Source organism: Amblyomma americanum, chromosome 1, assembly GCF_052857255.1.
Source record: "Amblyomma americanum isolate KBUSLIRL-KWMA chromosome 1, ASM5285725v1, whole genome shotgun sequence".
NCBI lineage: Eukaryota > Metazoa > Arthropoda > Arachnida > Ixodida > Ixodidae > Amblyomma > Amblyomma americanum.
This window is the reverse complement of record NC_135497.1, coordinates 324,977,039-324,995,878: the sequence shown is the minus strand read 5'-3', so window position 1 is coordinate 324,995,878 and position 18,840 is coordinate 324,977,039. Positions and strand designations below refer to the sequence as shown.

The 18,840-nt window shown below is 46.0% G+C and overlaps 2 protein-coding genes across 2 annotated transcripts; one reads left to right on the top strand and one right to left on the bottom strand.

The window, feature by feature from the left end:
- Nucleotides 1–3,790: 3,790 nt before the first annotated feature.
- Nucleotides 3,791–6,462, top strand: LOC144120641 (uncharacterized). The gene is made up of 3 exons (XM_077653257.1): nt 3,791–3,993; nt 5,392–5,924; nt 6,370–6,462. Exons 1-3 carry the CDS (start codon nt 3,915–3,917, stop codon nt 6,460–6,462), a joined length of 705 nt encoding a protein of 234 aa, XP_077509383.1. The 5' UTR covers nt 3,791–3,914.
- Nucleotides 6,463–9,588: 3,126 nt separating this feature from the next.
- On the bottom strand, nt 9,589–18,222 carry LOC144120633 (uncharacterized). Its single transcript, XM_077653246.1, has 7 exons — nt 18,043–18,222; nt 14,214–14,270; nt 12,701–12,754; nt 12,533–12,589; nt 11,988–12,041; nt 11,669–11,722; nt 9,589–10,368 (listed from the first exon to the last, which is right to left on the bottom strand). Exons 1-7 carry the CDS (start codon nt 18,220–18,222, stop codon nt 9,589–9,591), a joined length of 1,236 nt encoding a protein of 411 aa, XP_077509372.1.
- Between the last annotated feature and the right edge of the window lie 618 nt (nt 18,223–18,840).

Genomic DNA, 18,840 nt, shown 5'->3' with positions numbered 1-18,840 from the left:
TTAGGAGACAAATAACGCGCTAAGTGTTCCAGGCAGGGGAAAGCAGGTGAGAATCTACCACTGCAATCTGATGAAGCCGTTCGTGGAACGCAGCGGGATCGTCAATCTGACTTTAAATGAACCAGAAGAGCTGGACAGCGAGAGTCAGGGTTGGAAGGGAGGTACGGACGCTAGTGACAACGTGGAGAACATTCTGGCTCTCTCCGTGAATACAGATTTCCTAAGTGGGACCCAGGTCGACAGGCTAAAGCAGTTGTTGAGCGAATTCGCTGACATATTTAGCAGTCGCCCAGGAAAGACACACCTCCTGACGCACGAAATTGAGCTCACATCTAATGTGCCGCTACGGTCGAAACCCTGCAGGGTATGACCGCGGCAAAAAGAAATAATAGACGCGGAAATTCATCGCATGTTGGAGTTAGGGGTTGTAGCGCCAGCGGAAAGTGACTATACCTCACCGCTAATTCTTGTTGAGGCCCCAGGGAAAGATGCTCGTCCCTGCGTGGATTATAGAAAGATGAATGCAATTACCAGGGATCAGCTATACCGGATTCCCAACATAGAGGAAAGGATAGAAAGGGTGAGCGGCGCGAAATTCATTTCCACTCTCGAACTCATACGGAGATATTTGCAAGTACCCCTCTCAGAAAGCGCGAGCAGGTATGCCGCTTTCATCTCCCCAGCGGGCACCTTTCGACCCTTAATGCTTAGTTTTGGGTTGAAGAATGCCCTCTACAGCTTCTCGAAACTCATGGACATCGTGCTGAAGGACATGCAGTGCTTTGCACTTCCTTATTTAGACGATGTCGCTATTTTTTCGGAAACCTGGAAAGAGCATCTAGAACACCTAAAGACCGTGTTTTCCAGTTTAGGACAGGCCGGACTGACACCGAAGGCGGAAAAGTACAGATTTGGTAGCGCTCAGGTGACGTACTTAGGCCATGTTGTAGGCCATGGAACTTGCAGCCCATCCGAGTTAAAGATTGCCCCGATCGCAGCATTTCCGCAACCACGGACGAAACCGCCATTCGCTCTTTTTTGGGATTAGTTGGATACTACCAGCTATATATTTTTAGCCACTCACAGCGGGCTAGTCCCTTAACTGACGCCTTGCGAAAGGGAGCACCTACTAACGTGAGTTAGGATAACCAAAAAGAAAACGCCTTCAAAAGCCTTAAGGAAGCACTCGTGTCCCGAACCTTGCTCAGGACCCCTGACTATGGGAAAGAGTTCATAGTCCAGTGTGATGCCAGCGACAGAGGACTGGGTGCTGTCTTAAGCCAAATTGGCTACAACCATGAAGAACACCCAATTCTGTACATCAGCCGCAAACTGACCAGTAGAGAGGAAGTGTACAGCGCTTCCGAAAAAGAGTGCGCGTGTTTAGTTTGGGCAGCGCAGAAGTTGTGTTGTCACTGCGCTGATGTCACTGCGCTGTCCGCGCAGTGACACTGCGCTGACCGCCTGATGTCACTGCGCTGACCGCCTGTGCCGCACCGATATTCGGTCGTAGACGGTGGGTGTGCGTGTTCGACCCGGGAGGACAACGCTGAATCGCTGGCTGCGTTGGCCATGCCCACTCCACCTTTAACAGGCCTCGGCATGTCCCAACAAGGACCCGTGCGCAGGTATGCAACACGGCTAGCCTTGGTGGCACGTCTCGAGATGAAACAAAAGGCTCGAGTAAGCGCGGATGCAGTAGGTGGGTGTGGGGGATCCAGAGTTGGCAGGACTCAGTGTTCAGGGACTACAGACATGGACATGACCGAATGTTCTTGTGCGGCAGTTATGCTGATTTTACCTTGTGTGCTTCAGTGATTACGGACAGTGTGATATAAACAGCTCGGAACTGTCTTTGTTTGCATATTACAGATGTTTGAGTGCCCCGAGAATGATGTGCTGTCTTAGTTGCAAGAGTGAGAGTATTTGTCATTGGCATTGTCATTAGCATTGTCCATTAGCATTGTCATTAGCACTGTCATCGGGATGGGTGTGAGTGTGTGACGACGGGTCGCAGCATGCGGTCTCGCAGGCTCCGGTTGCTTGCTCGTGCAGAGGTACTCAACCGCCACTTGCCGAACCCTTTTTGTTGTTTGTTGTCTCGGCTTATCTGTGAATAGATTAACCGAGTCTTGGGGGGAAGGTGTAGGGTTCGGCGCACTGTCGCATCTTTTTGTGCATGTGTTGCGAATATTCCGCGAGAGGGCAGTGACCTAGGCTGCGCGTCCGGTTTTGTTTTATTTTGTTTTGCTTTGGTGCACGCCGTTAGAAGGGGACTCATGTCTTTTTGGTTTGTCTCCCCATTCGTCCTTGCGGTTTCCTTCGCCGCTCCGGACGGCGGGGCTATCTGCCGGCCTCGACTTTGGACCCCTGTCCCCTTTGCGAAGGATTGCGAAACCACCTATGGTGGAACTCGGGGATAAGGGAAAACGCTGACATCAGTTCTGAGCTTTCCTATTCGTCAAAACTGATGAGCCGCAGTTAGCAGTTTATTTTTATGTGTGGAAAGGGGCGCAGACATCTTCGGGGTGTACCCGCAAAGGGAGCCGCGCCCGTGTGCTTTTGTCGCTAGCTACTCCTAGCTGGCAGGCGCTCGGTCTGGCCGAGTGCGGAGGGAGTGACCGTTGAGAGCTGGTGCAAGGCGCGCCAGTTTGACTGTTGGGACGCGGTGTCCCTCGCCTCTGTGCAGGCGGTCGGCTAGGCCGACCGCGGATAGTTGTGGCCGTATACTGACCTTTGTTTGTACCCATCTGTAAATAGCCTGTATAAAAGTTCGTTTCTCACTAAATCGCTTCGCCTGCAAGTCATATCACCCAGAAGCCTTCAAGCGGTGCATCCAGTTTCTGGAAATCACCGGACCAACACCACCGTCAAACCTTTTACTGTCGCTCACCAAACTTCCTCCAATTACTTTGCGATTTAGTATGATTTTCAACGTTACTGGCACCTATAGCGGTGACTGTGTTTTCCTGAGGAGATTTTATTTTCTTTCGCTCAAACCAACCGGCAAAATTCTTGAGCACTGCTATTGCCCAACTTTACTGCCGAAGCACGAACGCTAACATAGGAGCTGAAATTTAACTAATGACACGCGCTTGAAGTTAATTAAAGGAATTTGTTGAGGCCACGTCAGAAGACAGAAAGAAAGCAGCGCCGATGAAATATAAAAGCCAAGGTAATAGTATCCTCTTTGATATCAAGAGAAAGGCATTGACTTGGACGGGGCATGCTATAAGGATACCGGATTTATGATGGCTAGAGGCGGAAACTGAGCTAAAGGGCCAGGTAGGGCGGCAGGTAATTGAGTAGATAAAGCGACCACGGATTGTGTAAAACTGTAGTAATTTGGGATTATTCGGAGAGGCTTTTGTTCGGAAGCCGACGTAATTGTTCTGTTGATGCTGTTATTGACGATGACGATCACGATGAGCCCTAAAAAAATTTACCGAGATCAGAAATGCTCTTAATCGTTTCCTGAAATGTACCTTGCATTGATACCCCACTAGATTTGTCAATAATTTTGATCATTAGTAACATTTTTATCATATTTGGGCATTGCGGCGAAACAAAAGAACACAATATAGCCAGGTGTTTCAATGAAACGGTTGCAGAGGACGAGAAAAAACGTACGAGACCGCACAACATCTGTACCTATAGACCTTTTCAAAATCCCCCTTCTGCGCGGCGCCATGTTAGCATTTTGGCGCCGCCTAACGTCAAAAAGAAGTATGAGCGCCATTTTGAGCTGTGACAGCAAATTTACTACTGCCTCGCTTCGCATGTGCAACCAAAGTTTCTGTGACCGCTCAGCATCCCTGATTTTTGCCGTTTGTTTTTGTTGCTGTGTTGTCCACTGCCTTTGCCCTGCGCGGGGCGTGAATAGCAACTAGGTGGTCTCTGATAACGCGATCGTGATGGGCACCGAGAACGAAGCCCGCGATGCCAGCGCCTCGTCGAGTGCGTCGAGTTCGTCGCGACATGTGCTGATCAGTGGTGTTTTTACTGCGTACTCATTCTTTTGTGGGCAGCAGTGTTTGTGTGCAGCCACGCTTCATCAAGTTGCGAAGCTGCGCATATTCGGGAGCAAATTTATCCATTGTGCGCATTCAGTAACGTTCGAAACTATTCTTGAGTCATCTTTTGGCTGATAGCCCAGGTGCAGGTTCATCGTGTATTAATAATGCGCATAACGGAGACACATTGATAGCTATTGTTTAGTGTTGCCACTCTCCGGTTTGAGGAAGTGAACGTTCTGGCAGACACTAATTCTGCGGGCACAACTAGCCAAGTAATCAGTGAATAGTTGCGCTTTTGGATGATGTGTTGCAAAAGTAACATAGTATTAGTCGCCAAGGAGAGAAACTCGCTAACGATCTTTGGGAGACGAAGCGTTAGGGGTGAGACATTTTTTTGTTTAAGGGATTTAACGTTCGAATGCGACCTCAGCTATGAGGGACGCCATAGTGGAAGGTTTCAGATAGTTTCGATCACTTGCGGCTCGTTAACATGCACAGTACACGAGAACTTTGCGTTTTGTTCCGATGGAAACGTGGCCGCCGCGTCCGGTATCGACCCCGTTGCCTCGTGATTAGCAGTCAAGCGTCCTGACCAGCGAGCCCCCGCGCAGGGTAACGCCGATTTAAGACACCGAGAAGAATGGCACCCGCTTTCGCATAACCTGTGAACGCCACGGCGGCAAGAAAGAGCACGCTCTTGCTTGCACTTAATCTTAGTGCTGGTATGCCGAGCGTACTTTAATGGACGCATATTCTTGAGTAAAAAACGCAAACGTCGCTGTCACACCCGTGTGTTCATGTCAGCGAAATGAGAGTTTGTTTACACGTACTCGCGTTTTTTGCGTGCCGTACGGCTGGAGAAGCGAAAGTTGGTGCGTGGTGATAATGCTTCGTGTGACTGAAAAGTGTTCCTTGAAAAATGTCTTTGAATGGAAGTTTCTTTGCCGCAAAGTTTGCTAGTATCTAGTAATGGCTGCTACGAGATTGCTGTGTGTACTGGTACATTGCTTCATTTAACTGCATAGTTGGATAAAGGGTAAGGTACTGCATTGGGCATTTAACCACTAATAATGTCTAGAAGGCAAGGTGGGCTGGCCGCATGCATTTTTTTTATTCATGAAGTGTGCCATAAGGCATAGTGAGAAATTCGCAGTGGTTATGTTGAAAAGAATGTTTGCCCACAACATGTGCATAACTTAGAGATGATGTTCTTATCATGTTTGATACAGGTTATGATTACAATGCTTTGTTGAAATTGTCTCCTTGAGACAGCTGATTTGCATTGCTTAGTAAAAAGCAGTTTTCTTAATTGAACATCTAGAAACTATTATGGAAGAGTAATCCAACAGTGATTATGTGCTCTTTTCATTTGCAGAAACCATGACGTACACCCACCCAGATGACATCAAAGACTGGTCAGAAGACATGCGCGACTGGCCAGAGATTAGGGGGCCCTACATTGTGTTCTACTTAGTGCAGACAAAAGTATGTGACCTGCTTGAAGTAAGAGCATACAAATCATTAGAGTCATACAATTACTTGCAGTCAGGGCGGGTGGGGAAAGTACTTGCACACAGAGTGAGTGATGACATTGTGATGCTAAAATCTGAAGTGACGCCTTCACAGGCTGTAAGTAGCAGGCCACATCAAGTGTGGCTGTCGGCAAAGAGCACAGGCGAAGTTCTGCGTGCTGGTTGCTCCTGCATGGCTGGACAGGCAAGAGTGTGTAGCCACGTGGGAGCGGTACTGTGGAAAGTGGACTGTGCTGTTTCTCGTGGCTTCACTGGAAGGACCTGCACAGACGCTGCCGCAAAGTGTAACAGAGGTACAAAACGCAACGTTGAGCCCAGAAGACTTGACCAGATAAACTTCAAGTTGAAGGAAAAAACAGTCGACCCTGAAGTTCAGGCAAAGACTGTGCCTGTTCAAGCGCCACTATCAGAAGAGGAATTGAAGAAAATGCATGAGGAGTCAGGATATCCCGAGCTCTTCAATAGTCCACGTATCATCCATTCTATTATTGTGCTCAGCTGTTTTCAACTGCTGTCTTACTTGGCTGCGTGCTGAGTAAATGGCACATGCTAAATATTTCCATGCATGGTTTTGTGCAAAGCCAAATGCACGTTTGGTCTCAGATTTCTCTCACGTGTTTTGTAGTACAATTTTCTCTGCTACTTGAAAATGCTTCTAGGTCTTGGCAGGCTGAAAAACCTAACTTGGTATCGCTAGCACGTCAGCCTTATTGCATATTTAGAGCTCATAAAAAGTTTAACCTCTTAATGTAGACTATCTGGATCGAGGTTACAGAGTCATTTTCGTTTCAGTGTGGTGTGCTCTTTCATTCCACTTCCAGGCACACAGCTTTATGCAACGTTCAATGCAGCACCACGGCAGCCCAGCAGACTTCGGCAAGAGGCAGCACCACATGGCAGCCATGAAGTCATAAGTGACTTACCAGCCAGCTGCCTTCGATGCTGCGCCTTTTATAACAAGTTTGTTAACTTATCGCCAAAGGCTGCAGCATCTCTGGAGAAAGAAACAAGGAGCCAAAATTCGCCACTTTGGCTAATGGCACGGTGCCTTAGATTGACAGCATCTTGCATGAGAAAAGTACCTAAAAAAAGCAGCACACCAAGTGATAAAGCAGTGAATGCCATAATCAGCCCCACGTTTACTGGCAATGCAGCCACGAAATATGGCCAGAAATTTGAAGCCGTGGCTCGTGCACAATTTGTAAAAAAAACAGGGCACAGTGTGACACGGTGCGGCACAATATTATGTCCGAATATGCCCTGGCTCTATGCGTCTCCCGATGGCCTCCTTGAGGCAGCTGCCGCTGTGCTAGAAATAAAGTGTCCGCATGTGATGAACTGTCTGGACCTTGTGCGTTCTGGAAGGCACGACGTTGAGGTTGATGGAAAGTACATGCTGTCTGAAAATGGGCCGAATGGTTATTATGGCCAAGTTCAGCTGCAGATGCTGTGCACAGGCAGTGAACTCTATTATTTTTACATGTGGAGTATAGAAGCTGAAATTGTTGTTGAAGTGTCTTTTGCACCTATGTTTGTGAAATCAAACTTGCCACGACTCCAACAGTTTTACTTCCGTGACCTCCTGCCAGAACTGGAAAGGCGCCATGTGTCTGGACGGCTCATTATTTCCGCAGAATACTCAAGGTTCTGTGAACTTGGTGTTTGAAATGGGAGTGCTACTGGAATAAATATTCTTGAGTATTATCCAGTACCTCCTTTAAAGTGCGAGATACTGTATATCTGAAGTGTGCTTGCACAGTAGGCAACCCTGCAATTCGGAGGCGAAATTCTAGAGGCCCGTGTACTGTGCGATGTCAGTGCACGTTAAAGAACCCCAGGTGGCCGACATTTCCGGAGCCCTTCACTACGGCGTCTCTCATAGCCTGAGTCGCTTTGAGACGTTAAACCCCCATAAACCATAAACAAACCCTGCAATTCATGAATTGATTCCAGGTTCAAGAGAGGTATTCAACAAGTTGTGGCCTAATTGTTGCTCTGTGTGATCTATAGAGCGTCAGATCTGCTCAGTGCCAAAATGTTGCTCTGTGTGATCTATAGAGCGTCAGATCTGCTCAGTGCCAAAACCATTGTTATAATCCATATCTCTATGACCAATGCACTGTTACGTGTAATGATGTCTAGAGTTTCCACTTGTTTCGTGTGTGCATTGCTTATGTTCATTGTGTTCACCATTTGGGATATATGTGCAAATAAGTGCACATTGCATTGCTTGCACAAATGGCACAATGTTATTAGAAAGTGACCAAACCCATTTCAATGAGTGTAGCACCATAATAAGGCCTTTTAATTACAGATGCATCCATTTAGTTCCACAGTTATTGTGCATTCATAAACTGGAAAACTGTGTGTGTGAAACACCTCAAGTTCAAATACCTTGCAGTCCAGTCCGCTGGGACAAGTATTGACATTGGCTGCAAGCAGTACCAATCTAGAAAATGATGTGAAGTAAGGCCACGTGCACGTGTGCAGTGTCCCCACATTTGCATTGCCGGTTCTTTGCTTCATATGCACATTGGGGATTGGAATGACCTCTTCTTTAAGGTATTAGTGACAAATTTTGAGTACGTGTAAGGTGCAATTTTTGGAATGCCAGCCACGTCATTGCTTTGAAATGAGGTCCTTTCCAAGTTTCAGTTTGGAAGGCTACTGCAACATGGCTCCAGCCATATGGTATGGCTACTTTATTTCGTCCACTTTCCACACATACTCTTGTACTTGGTAGTGGCATAGCCAGAAATTTTGTTCCGGGGGGGGGGGGGGGGGGGGCTCATGTTGCAGCGCGGCCTCCTCACAGAATTTGTGGAAGAATCAAATGCAACAATAATAACTGTATTGTCATTGACAATGCTATTGTGTATTAGATAACGCTGCGCACTGTCTAGACAAGTGTAATATGTATTTTTTTAAAATAAAAGAATGTATTCGTATGTCTTAAAAATCGTGGCAGACATGATTACAAAACATAAACCTGAGCAGGGGACAAGACACAACAGGGAAGCAAACATGACGAGCTCGTCCTTTATGCTTCCCTTCTGTGTCTTGTCCCTGCTCAGTTTTATGTCTTGTAATCATGTCATACCAACTATCCCCTTATCGTTCACTCGTGGGAGACATAACGAATACCAGTGCTTCCATGTTTTTGCCTATTTAATAGGTAAAGAAAATATCACACGAAGTCTAAAACTATATGGAACCAGCAAAGCAGTGCATGCATGCCGCTGATATGAAAAACGTAAAGGCGATGAAATTAGCAAGTAGAGGACGAATATTTTAATGAATGTTTGTCGTTCAAGAACCTTTACATTTTTGTACATATGCAACGGGCAGCAAAAATTCTGAATGACGCTGTCCTTCGTTCCTGTGTACTGCGCAGCAGCAGCTGTCACCGGTCATGTATTGCGAGCAATTGCACCGAAATTTTAGTCGCAACAGCGAGCCATCGATAGGTCCTTGAAAGTTGGTGCTAGGATGGGGCCCCTTGCGTTACATGACTCCAGGTGCCCGGGCGTTGCCAAGAAATCCAACCAGAGTTAGCCATGTGCGCGCCAAAATGTCTTTTAGTCTGAAAAAACACTTGATGACAAAATCCAGAATGACTTCGGGCGCCGGTGGTTGTTTTGGCCAGCGGTGCGGGACAGTTCGAAAAAATTTCGGGAGGGAGTCGGGAGGGAGGGGCTGAAGCCCCGTAAGCCCCCCCCCCCCCCCCACTTCCCTGGCTATGCCCCTGGTACATGGCACAAATATACTCAGTTGTGGGCTCTCTTCTGGTAGCAATTAAAGGGCCTTTGAGATTGCAAAGCCCTGCACAAACAAGAATCATATCGCTTATCATCTTCTTCGACTTGATGGGCGGGGCCTGCTTAAATATTCTGTAGGTTTTAATCCTGTTTATGGCGCGCTCCACGTGAATGCGCACGGAAGCTATTCTTCTCGTCCTGGTGACTTCCTCTTCACTGAGTTGAGATTTCCCTGCAAAATGACATATCCATGAGGCAATCGAGCCATTCATTATAGCATGTTTACACGATACCCTTACCTTTTGTGAACGCAGGCACGTTAAGCTTCACCCCTTCAATAATCATGCTTGTTGTCAGGGTGAAGCCTCTGTCAGCCGTGACTTCATCTCCTGGGCCGAGATCGTCCTCCAGCTTGCAGTCTTTTGTAATATATTTGTCTGATGCACGTCCTCCATAAGCTGGAGACACATACATTATGTACCCATCTGGTGCTATGGCAATAAGGAACTTCACAGTATTGTGCGCCTTGTAGCTACTATAGGTTTGCGCCCTTGGCATCAGTTTTTTTGGCCGCTGCAGGTTTATTTCGGAGCAGTCGACAATGCATGTTGTTGTGTCGTATCCGTTGTCAATGAATGACTTGGGCATACTGTTTCGGATTATTGATCGCGGTAGCCAAGTTAAGACTTTTCCCATAATGGTGCACAGCACCGACAGTACATGCATGAAAATGTTGCAGACACTCCCTACTGATATTTGAAATATTCTAGCCAAGTGCCCATAGAGAAGGCCAAGGCGCAGTCGCATTAGAGTGAGCAGCAGCTGATCTTCATAGGGGAGCACAGTGAAGAGCTTCCTCGACTCTACTTTCACTGCTGTGACCAAATTTTGGAAGTGTGTTTTACCCAGCCCTGTATAAAAGACACAGTCGTCTTCTCCTAACGTTGAAGCAGATAGCTGCTGTTTATTTGACAATGTGCCTAGACCATGTTGGCAGTAACTATGTTCATTGTTCTGGTCCTCCCACTGAGTTGAAGCAGTTCTCACTTCAGGAGATTGCTCCTGCATAGAAAGAAAGTTGCAAGAGGTACTAGCGCATGAAATAACAAAACAATGAACCAATAAATTGGTTACAGTCCCGTGATTATCCAAAACTACACATGCACGTTTTCCAGAAATAGTCCTGAAGTACTTTCGAAACATCTGCATCCCACTAGGCCAGCTAGGCATAAGTTCAAACACAAAAGTCATCAGCATGCCACATCTGCCGGAACCCTTTTACCTCCTCCCTGACTGGTAATAAGAAACTCGTTGGCCATGAACAAATCTCTTCTTATTGCAAAGAAAAAGGGGCAGTAAGTTGCCAGGTCTGCATGTTGGTGTGGATGGTAAACCTAAGCAGAGCTGCATTCCCCGACTACAGCTTGTGAGCTGCACATATTTTTGAATCAACTTTTGAGTTTTTTCTGAGCCCTAAGTAACACCTTAGAGGCTGAACCATAGGAGTACACATTTTAAATGCATTCCAGTAATAAAATGGCTCCTCCATTTCAAACTAGCGCCTTGAATTCTTCAGCTGCGCAGCAGCTATTTGTGGCCGCTTGTACTTCCATCAGCATGAACTTATGTTGGCTTTCATAGTGGACCCAACCCACGGCAACCATGACAATTCGACAGTAGACCACTCTTTAAGTTTCGCTACGCGTGCCAAAGGTGTTCTTCATAAAATTGGTAGCAAAATTGTTTCTGCTGAGGTGTAAAGAACTGTGGCGCACATTGGGGACTGGCACTTCACATCATCAGAACATGATGGAGGATTGTGGGAAATGTGCTCACTAAAAAGCTTACGATATGATCTCCAGCAATACCTTTAGTCATACGAGTTCAAAAATCATTGCCTCCACATCACGCCACATTTAACGCACTAAAAGGTAATCTCCATGAACAGAGATCATCTTGATTTTTTTCTTAAACCAATAAAACTGCTTGGCCCAAATATCACTTGGCAACCATCCTTTCATAAGTTTACATTTTGAATTATTTTCTTCTCTTGTATATGCATTTTAATTATGAAATGAAGCTCTTAATCTCTCTCAATTTCTTTGTGAGCACACTGCACCTGTCATGGTGAGTTGCTAGTGCCTTACATGAGACTTCACTGCTGTGTGTTGTTAGTGCGGATACGCTTCTACATGCTCAGCTCTTTAGCACTGGGAAAACGTACTGGCGCTGGTAACCTGTATTTTGTCAATGATACATATTTGTGCATATCAGAGCTTGTGCATAATGAATGCAACCATTTTCCATCAGCTTTGATGAAAGCTTTGTACCATGGAGGGCACATATGCATGTTGCCACTTACCAAGGCAGGTGCTGCTTCATCTGGGATCCCGTCATCAGCCATTTCTGGTGTTGCCTGAATAATAAAAAACAATGTGCATCGAGTATTGCTGGCAGTGTGATACTTGTCCTAGAGTGCACGCTTGTCATAATGCGTGCTGCTATCATCTTCAAGGCACAGACTAGTTCTACACAGGCTGAGGCACCAATCATCAGCATCTCAAAGAGACGCACTGTTATTGGATTTCGGGAAGGGCGCGTTCTGAGTGCAACCGTCTGCCCTTAGCCATGACATTAACACTCAGAGAAGAGCACACAGCTGGAGGCAGGCAGGCACTTACCACGGCAGGTGTCAATTTATCCTCCGTCATCTCCTCGGCCGTTTCAGCAGCTGCCTGCATTATGGAAAAATGTGCATTCAGTGTGAGCAGCAGTGTTATGTGCAGTAGCACCCAGTATGCTTTCTGATATGCAAGATGACCTTGGAGCTTTTTCCCCAAACATTTGAAGACCGGTATGCGAAGAGAACTTATTTACCTAGCCGCAAATCTTTGCATTTTAGCGCGACCTTACAAGTGTCGTCTACTAAACATATACAAAAGCACACGGAGAATGTTTACTACATTCAAGTCAATGCGAAAGCACACATTTTTTTCTTTGTAGGAGATTACAGAGTGAACAATGTCGCGGGACGGAGAGCTCATGGAAGACAGACAACGAACAATTTTGCTCGGGATTTGTACCCATTGGATTAGGGCTTACGCACTAAAGTCCTTGTTACCTCCATATCATAAATTGAAACACAAGTGCTGAATATGTCACGGCACGTGCATTCTGAGCGCAGCCAACTAAAACAACAGATTGCAGATGATAGGAGTGCACTTGCCATAGTAGGTATTAGTACTTGGTCTAGAACCGCCGCCTCGGCCATGTCGGGCACTACCTGCTTCGGAGAAAAATGCATGTCAACTGTTGATCATAGTACTAAGCACATTCACTTGTTAGAACTAATGTGGAGCTTAGTGCTAACATAGGCACCTGGGAAAGCACTTACCACGGCAGTTGCCACTTCATCTGATTTTGGCTCCTCGACCATGTCATCGGGTGCCTGTATCAATTCATATTAAAGTGCAGTTACCAATGTGTGGTTTTAATTCATTTATAAAATGAAAAATGTGTTGCAGCATGCATATTTGTCGCCGCTAGTTTCCATTATGCAAGCCAAATCCATTTTCTGGTACAGAATTCTAGCCTTGACCAAATGCAAGACATATTTTACAGTGTTTCGCTTCACACGGACTACTTTTTATCTAATATGCACTAAGATAGGTTACAGATGGGTATTAGCAGTTTAATGCATCATAGTGTTGGGACCCAATGTCTGATTTAGCGCCAGCAGAAAAGAGTTACAGCACTTCAGATTTTTATTACTATTTTATCGGTATGAGCATTGCATATTGATGACCAGTAGCCTTTTGGTCAGAATTATGCTAATAATGTTGCTATCTAGCACCAGCTCAACCATTTATGCCGTCCTGTGGGGAAACTGGCCTTTACACCTAACCTAGATGTCAATGCACTGTCAGTCAGGCAACCCACATTTTACTCTAGATGCATTGAAAGCTGGAACGTGTACTGTTGGGTGGATGAACAGGGCCGAATAAAATACCAATACACTAAGGTGTGCAAGTTACATGCATACATACAAGGCAGCAAAAGTAAAAAAGGGTATTCACCTTATGCTGTATGTGCACTTATCCAGAAACACCTCTGCCTGTGATGCAGTGACATATCGGTATGTGTTGCGATGATGCACAAAGTCGGCCACCATGCAGTTATGAAGTGAAACTAGCCCTTGCTCCAAACTACACAATGGTGTTGTATTTCAAAGTTTCCATTCTGAACAAAGTCTGTATTTATTAGCAGTTCAGATATGCCCGCATGAGTATGAACTTCTCTCTCAGCTTGTATCATATAAAGCATTTAATGAGGCTGCCTTTTGGCACCTTAAGAGTTAGATGCTGACTGCGAAAGGAAACATTAGGGTGACCGCGTCCTGCCTTAGTGGATATACTGACGCAAGCTGTACTATCGCAGACAAATTTTTGTGGGACTTGAGTTCTTGGAATGAATGAATGAATGAATGAATGAATGAATGAATGAATGAATGAATGAATGAATGAATGAATGAATGAATATTGAATGAAGGTGTTAAAGGCCTAAATGCCCCTTCCTCCGGTAGCAATATCGGGCGACTGGGCAGCGAGGTGAAGCTACAATAAACGTTTTTCCAAAAACTCTCATCCCGCAAACTTTTGTCCTCGACAGTACAGATAGTTCCTACTTGATATGCCTGCGCAACTTTCTACAAAAGAAAAAATGTTTAGAAGAGCTTTCATTTGCATTACTTTAGACCTAACAATGATTCCAAACGTCTCACAAGGGCATGATTTAATGACTTAGGAGGGTGTAGCTGCGAGCAATCAATGATGCCATGACATGCACACAAATGTGCTCCAGAATGTGAAAGTTGTGGACATTAAGTGGTATGCAAGGTTTTCACTTACCAAGCAAGCCTCATACTCCTCAAGTGGTGTATCAGTATCCTTATCATCAGACATGGACTGCACAAAAATAACAATTTTACCATTTAGTGCTTTCCTCGTAACCTGTGGCATTTACACAGCCACATTCACCATGAATGCAGAGGCATCATTAAAAATGTCAATTTCACCCTAGATGGATAACTATGTGTCATTGCAGCTGGAGGAAAGAACTTGTCTGAAAGAAGCACCCTCTGGTAAGTTAACTACGCCGAAACATAATACCAGCACAGTCTAGTATGTAAATTATGCACCCACGTACAGGAGAGGAAGAGAACATTTTTCAGGGCATTCACTTAATGCTGCACGTGCACTTATAAACTCTTCTGCCCATGAGGTAGAGGCCTTTCAATGGTACTCGTCTGGCTATGAAACAGTGCAAAAAAAAAAAACGGCAGGTAATTTCCGAAGCACATGAAAAAGTAAAGTAACGTGCGTCTGGTTTCGGCGATTCGCGATGTCGCTCAACCGCGCAAGCTCCAAAACCTAAACGAGCATTCATGATTTGAACAGCGCGAACTACAAGGGACAAGAAAAGAAGGGAAACAGGACAAGCGCTGACACTCGCAACTAAAAGGTTTATTCAATGAAACCTTCTTATATGAAGAAACAATCAAAGGGAAAAAACAACACTAAAAACATGAAACGCAACATTCGTCAGGTGCTCCCGAGATAATTCATCTCCCTATCGCAAAGGAACACAGAAGGTTTGCTGACGCACTTCAGTTGATCCCCTGCGATGTGAAAAGCCTCGACAACTTCTCGTGTCGTCTGATCACTGTGGGTGTATAGCACACGGGTTTGATTGAATAATGCAGTGCATTTTTTCTTTTTCTTTTTCATCACTTTACATTCTAGACAATGTTTGACCAAATGCGAAAGGTCATCACCATTGTTTAAGTTGTTCCTGTGCTCTTGTAGGCGCTTGTTAAGGCAACGCCCTGTCTGACCAATGTAACGCGCTCCACAGGAAAGGGGTACACTGTATACGACACATGTTTTACAGGCCACAAACTTATCCCTGTGCGCAACGCCACATCCTTCTTTTTTCTCCTTGGCCTCTTTCTTTCTTTCAATGGCAGGGCATATCTGTTTGAGCTTGACGGGGGCTGTAAGGAACACGCCAACTTTGTACCTACTTGCTACGTTCTTTAGTCCGTGGGAGACGCGGTGAACATATGGCAAAACGGCAAATTTCTTCTTTTCAGGCTGGACGTCTGTCGTAAGCGGAGTGGCCAGACGCTTTAATGACTGAATTAAACGAGAACACACCCCTGCTATCATCTGGTCTTGATATCCAGCAAACTTAACCCTAGACAACTGGGTCTGGAAGCTATCTTGAATGGTGTGATGACAGGACTTGGTCAAAGCACTTCGCAAGCAGGAACTGATAATGCTATTTTTTTACCAATTTGGAATGACCGGAGTGAGAATTAAGAAGTGTCTTTGACGACCTCGGGTTATACTTCCAGCAAACATGGTTCTGCTCGAAATGCAGCCGCACGTCTAAAAACTGCAGTTCGTCGTTAACTGGTGCCTCAAACGTGAACTGCAACCCCGACCCACACTCCCTGAACACTTTTAGAATGTCAACCATTCGAGCCGGAAAACGCCCACGTTCTACAAAAAAAAAGGAGCAAGGCGTCTCCCTTCTGAACACTCTCGGCCTCGAACGCTTGGCCAAGCAGGTTGGGCAGTGCAAGAAATTGCACCTGGACATATTTTTCACCGCGAAGACGCATAAAGTTGATGTACCCTTCAGAGCGATTGTATCGGAAAGGAGCACATGGCAACACCACGTGTCAAAATTTTTGCAACGGCATCTTTCGTCCTTGGATGCATTCGACCCTCTCAAGATCCCCAACTCCGACGCCCTCGTTTCCTTCTTGAAGGAGAACAACCCGAGTGCCTGTGCAGCCTTCAGTATCGATGTCACAGACCTGTATTATAGCCTTCCACATGACTGCCTTTTAAAGCGTGTGAAAAGGTATATTACAGATGATAATGACGAATTGGCGTTCGTAACACGATGCGGGATGTCTGTGGAAAACTTCCTTGAATTGGTACGGTTTTATTTGCATTCCACTTTCATAGGATGGCAAGGCAGGCTATTTGCGCAGAAATCAGGAGTGTGCATCGGGTCCAGCGTCGCCCCTGTCTTAAGTGACATTTTTCTGTTGTACGTTGACAGGGATCTGGAAAAGAACCTGTCTGGCCTACATCTCAAGACTGTCAGATATGTTGATGACTATCTTATTTTTGTAGAACGTGGGCGTTTTCCGGCTCGAATGGTTGACATTCTGAAAGTGTTCAGGGAGTGTGGGTCGGGGTTGCAGTTCACGTTTGAGGCACCAGTTAACGACGAACTGCAGTTTTTAGACGTGCGGCTGCATTTCGAGCAGAACCATGTTTGCTGGAAGTATAACCCGAGGTCGTCAAAGACACTTCTTAATTCTCACTCCGGTCATTCCAAATTGGTAAAAAATAGCATTATCAGTTCCTGCTTGCGAAGTGCTTTGACCAAGTCCTGTCATCACACCATTCAAGATAGCTTCCAGACCCAGTTGTCTAGGGTTAAGTTTGCTGGATATCAAGACCAGATGATAGCAGGGGTGTGTTCTCGTTTAATTCAGTCATTAAAGCGTCTGGCCACTCCGCTTACGACAGACGTCCAGCCTGAAAAGAAGAAATTTGCCGTTTTGCCATATGTTCACCGCGTCTCCCACGGACTAAAGAACGTAGCAAGTAGGTACAAAGTTGGCGTGTTCCTTACAGCCCCCGTCAAGCTCAAACAGATATGCCCTGCCATTGAAAGAAAGAAAGAGGCCAAGGAGAAAAAAGAAGGATGTGGCGTTGCGCACAGGGATAAGTTTGTGGCCTGTAAAACATGTGTCGTATACAGTGTACCCCTTTCCTGTGGAGCGCGTTACATTGGTCAGACAGGGCGTTGCCTTAACAAGCGCCTACAAGAGCACAGGAACAACTTAAACAATGGTGATGACCTTTCGCATTTGGTCAAACATTGTCTAGAATGTAAAGTCATGAAAAAGAAAAAGAAAAAATGCAGTGCATTATTCAATCAAACCCGTGTGCTATACACCCACAGTGATCAGACGACACGAGAAGTTGTCGAGGCTTTTCACATCGCAGGGGATCAACTGAAGTGCGTCAGCAAACCTTCTGTGTTCCTTTGCGATAGGGAGATGAATTATCTCGGGAGCACCTGACGAATGTTGCGTTTCATGTTTTTAGTGTTGTTTTTTCCCTTTGATTGTTTCTTCATATAAGAAGGTTTCATTGAATAAACCTTTTAGTTGCGAGTGTCAGCGCTTGTCCTGTTTCCCTTCTTTTCTTGTCCCTTGTAGTTCGCGCTGTTCAAATCATGAATATCTACCAACTCGCCCAAATGAACGTTTTGCTAAACGAGCATGCCATTCTCTCTTTTGATTATTTCGTTGCGCCTGCACTGTAACAGACAGAAGATAATAAACTTACTAAATCTGGGCACGCTTGCGCGCCAACGTCAGTTATCTGTCCAGCATCGCTGCACAACCCCGTCTTGGCGCCAGTCGATCTCCGCATCTACAAAGAGGTACGGGCTGTCACACTTTCAAAATGTACGTGAAATATGGACGTGAAACTCCACAGCGTACCTTCTTCGGTTGCGGTGTGTACGTCTGTCTGACTAGGCGGCGGCGTCGAACAACCACCTGAAAAAAAGATGCTGGTAAATCGTCGTAGCAGAAGCGTGTGCGCTCATCTGGGTCGCGAGCGAAAGACGACGGAAACTTACTTTCTTCTCGTAGCCCATATCCAGCATGGGGACAGCGTTTTCCTCCGTCTTCTTTCCTCCGACGAAGTGTCGCGAGCACACACGGGAGGCTTCTGTCGCGTCAAAGTTCTTCCTGTTGACGGCAGCGATGCACTGCTGCCGCAGTGCAGGCGACGTGGGGAAACGATGCAAAGTAAACATATCGCATCGACACTCCTCTCGCGGAACGCTGTGCTGTGGGCACACGATGATGCCTAGAATGTTTCTTTTGCGCTGGTTGTTAGTGCAGCCGTAGACAGCGCAGTTCCGGCCAGATGATTTTCGATTAGAGTACGACATAGTAGAAGCACGCCGCATCGAAAGCCACACACAGGGCCGTGGAACCGCTAGGCGAGTCGGCGATGTCACAGCTCGGAGAGAGGTGGCAACTATGGTAGGATACCCTCAACACCAGGGACGCCAGCGCAGGCGCGCTGGTTCAAGGGTAGGCCGTGAAAAGGTGTATAAATCCTGGGAAATCGTAGAGATTACCCGCTAAGCCTCTTTTTGATTTTAAGCTTAAAACACCATCAGCCCTCCATGAGGCAACTTTTCTGATGGGTCCGCTATTAACAATATAATTACCAAGAACAATTAGCCCTACATAATGAGTTCCCTGGCGTAGAGCAACACCTTCGCGCTCCCGATCTTACACCCCTCCTTATGATTAAAGGAAACAAAAACTAAACTTCTGAACGTTTTATTCCTTTCGTGCAGTTAGATAGTCTCAATAATCGCTTCCTTCCGCCGCTTTGTGACGGAATTTAGTTTTAGAGCGGT

Bases quoted from the DNA above. Each gene is read 5' to 3' on its own strand.
- LOC144120641 (XM_077653257.1), top strand. From the start codon at position 3,915: ATGGGCACCGAGAACGAAGCCCGCGATGCCAGCGCCTCGTCGAGTGCG. The intron at 3,994-5,391 runs GTGTTTTTACTG...TTTCATTTGCAG, and splicing joins GCGACATGTGCTGATCAGTG to AAACCATGACGTACACCCAC. The intron at 5,925-6,369 runs GCAAAGACTGTG...TTCCACTTCCAG, and splicing joins CAGTCGACCCTGAAGTTCAG to GCACACAGCTTTATGCAACG.
- LOC144120633 (XM_077653246.1), bottom strand. From the start codon at position 18,222: ATGTTTACTTTGCATCGTTTCCCCACGTCGCCTGCACTGCGGCAGCAG. The intron at 12,755-14,213 runs GTAAGTGAAAAC...GAATTGATACAG, and splicing joins AGGAGTATGAGGCTTGCTTG to GCACCCGATGACATGGTCGA. The intron at 10,369-11,668 runs GTAAGTGGCAAC...CTTTCTATGCAG, and splicing joins ATGAAGCAGCACCTGCCTTG to GAGCAATCTCCTGAAGTGAG.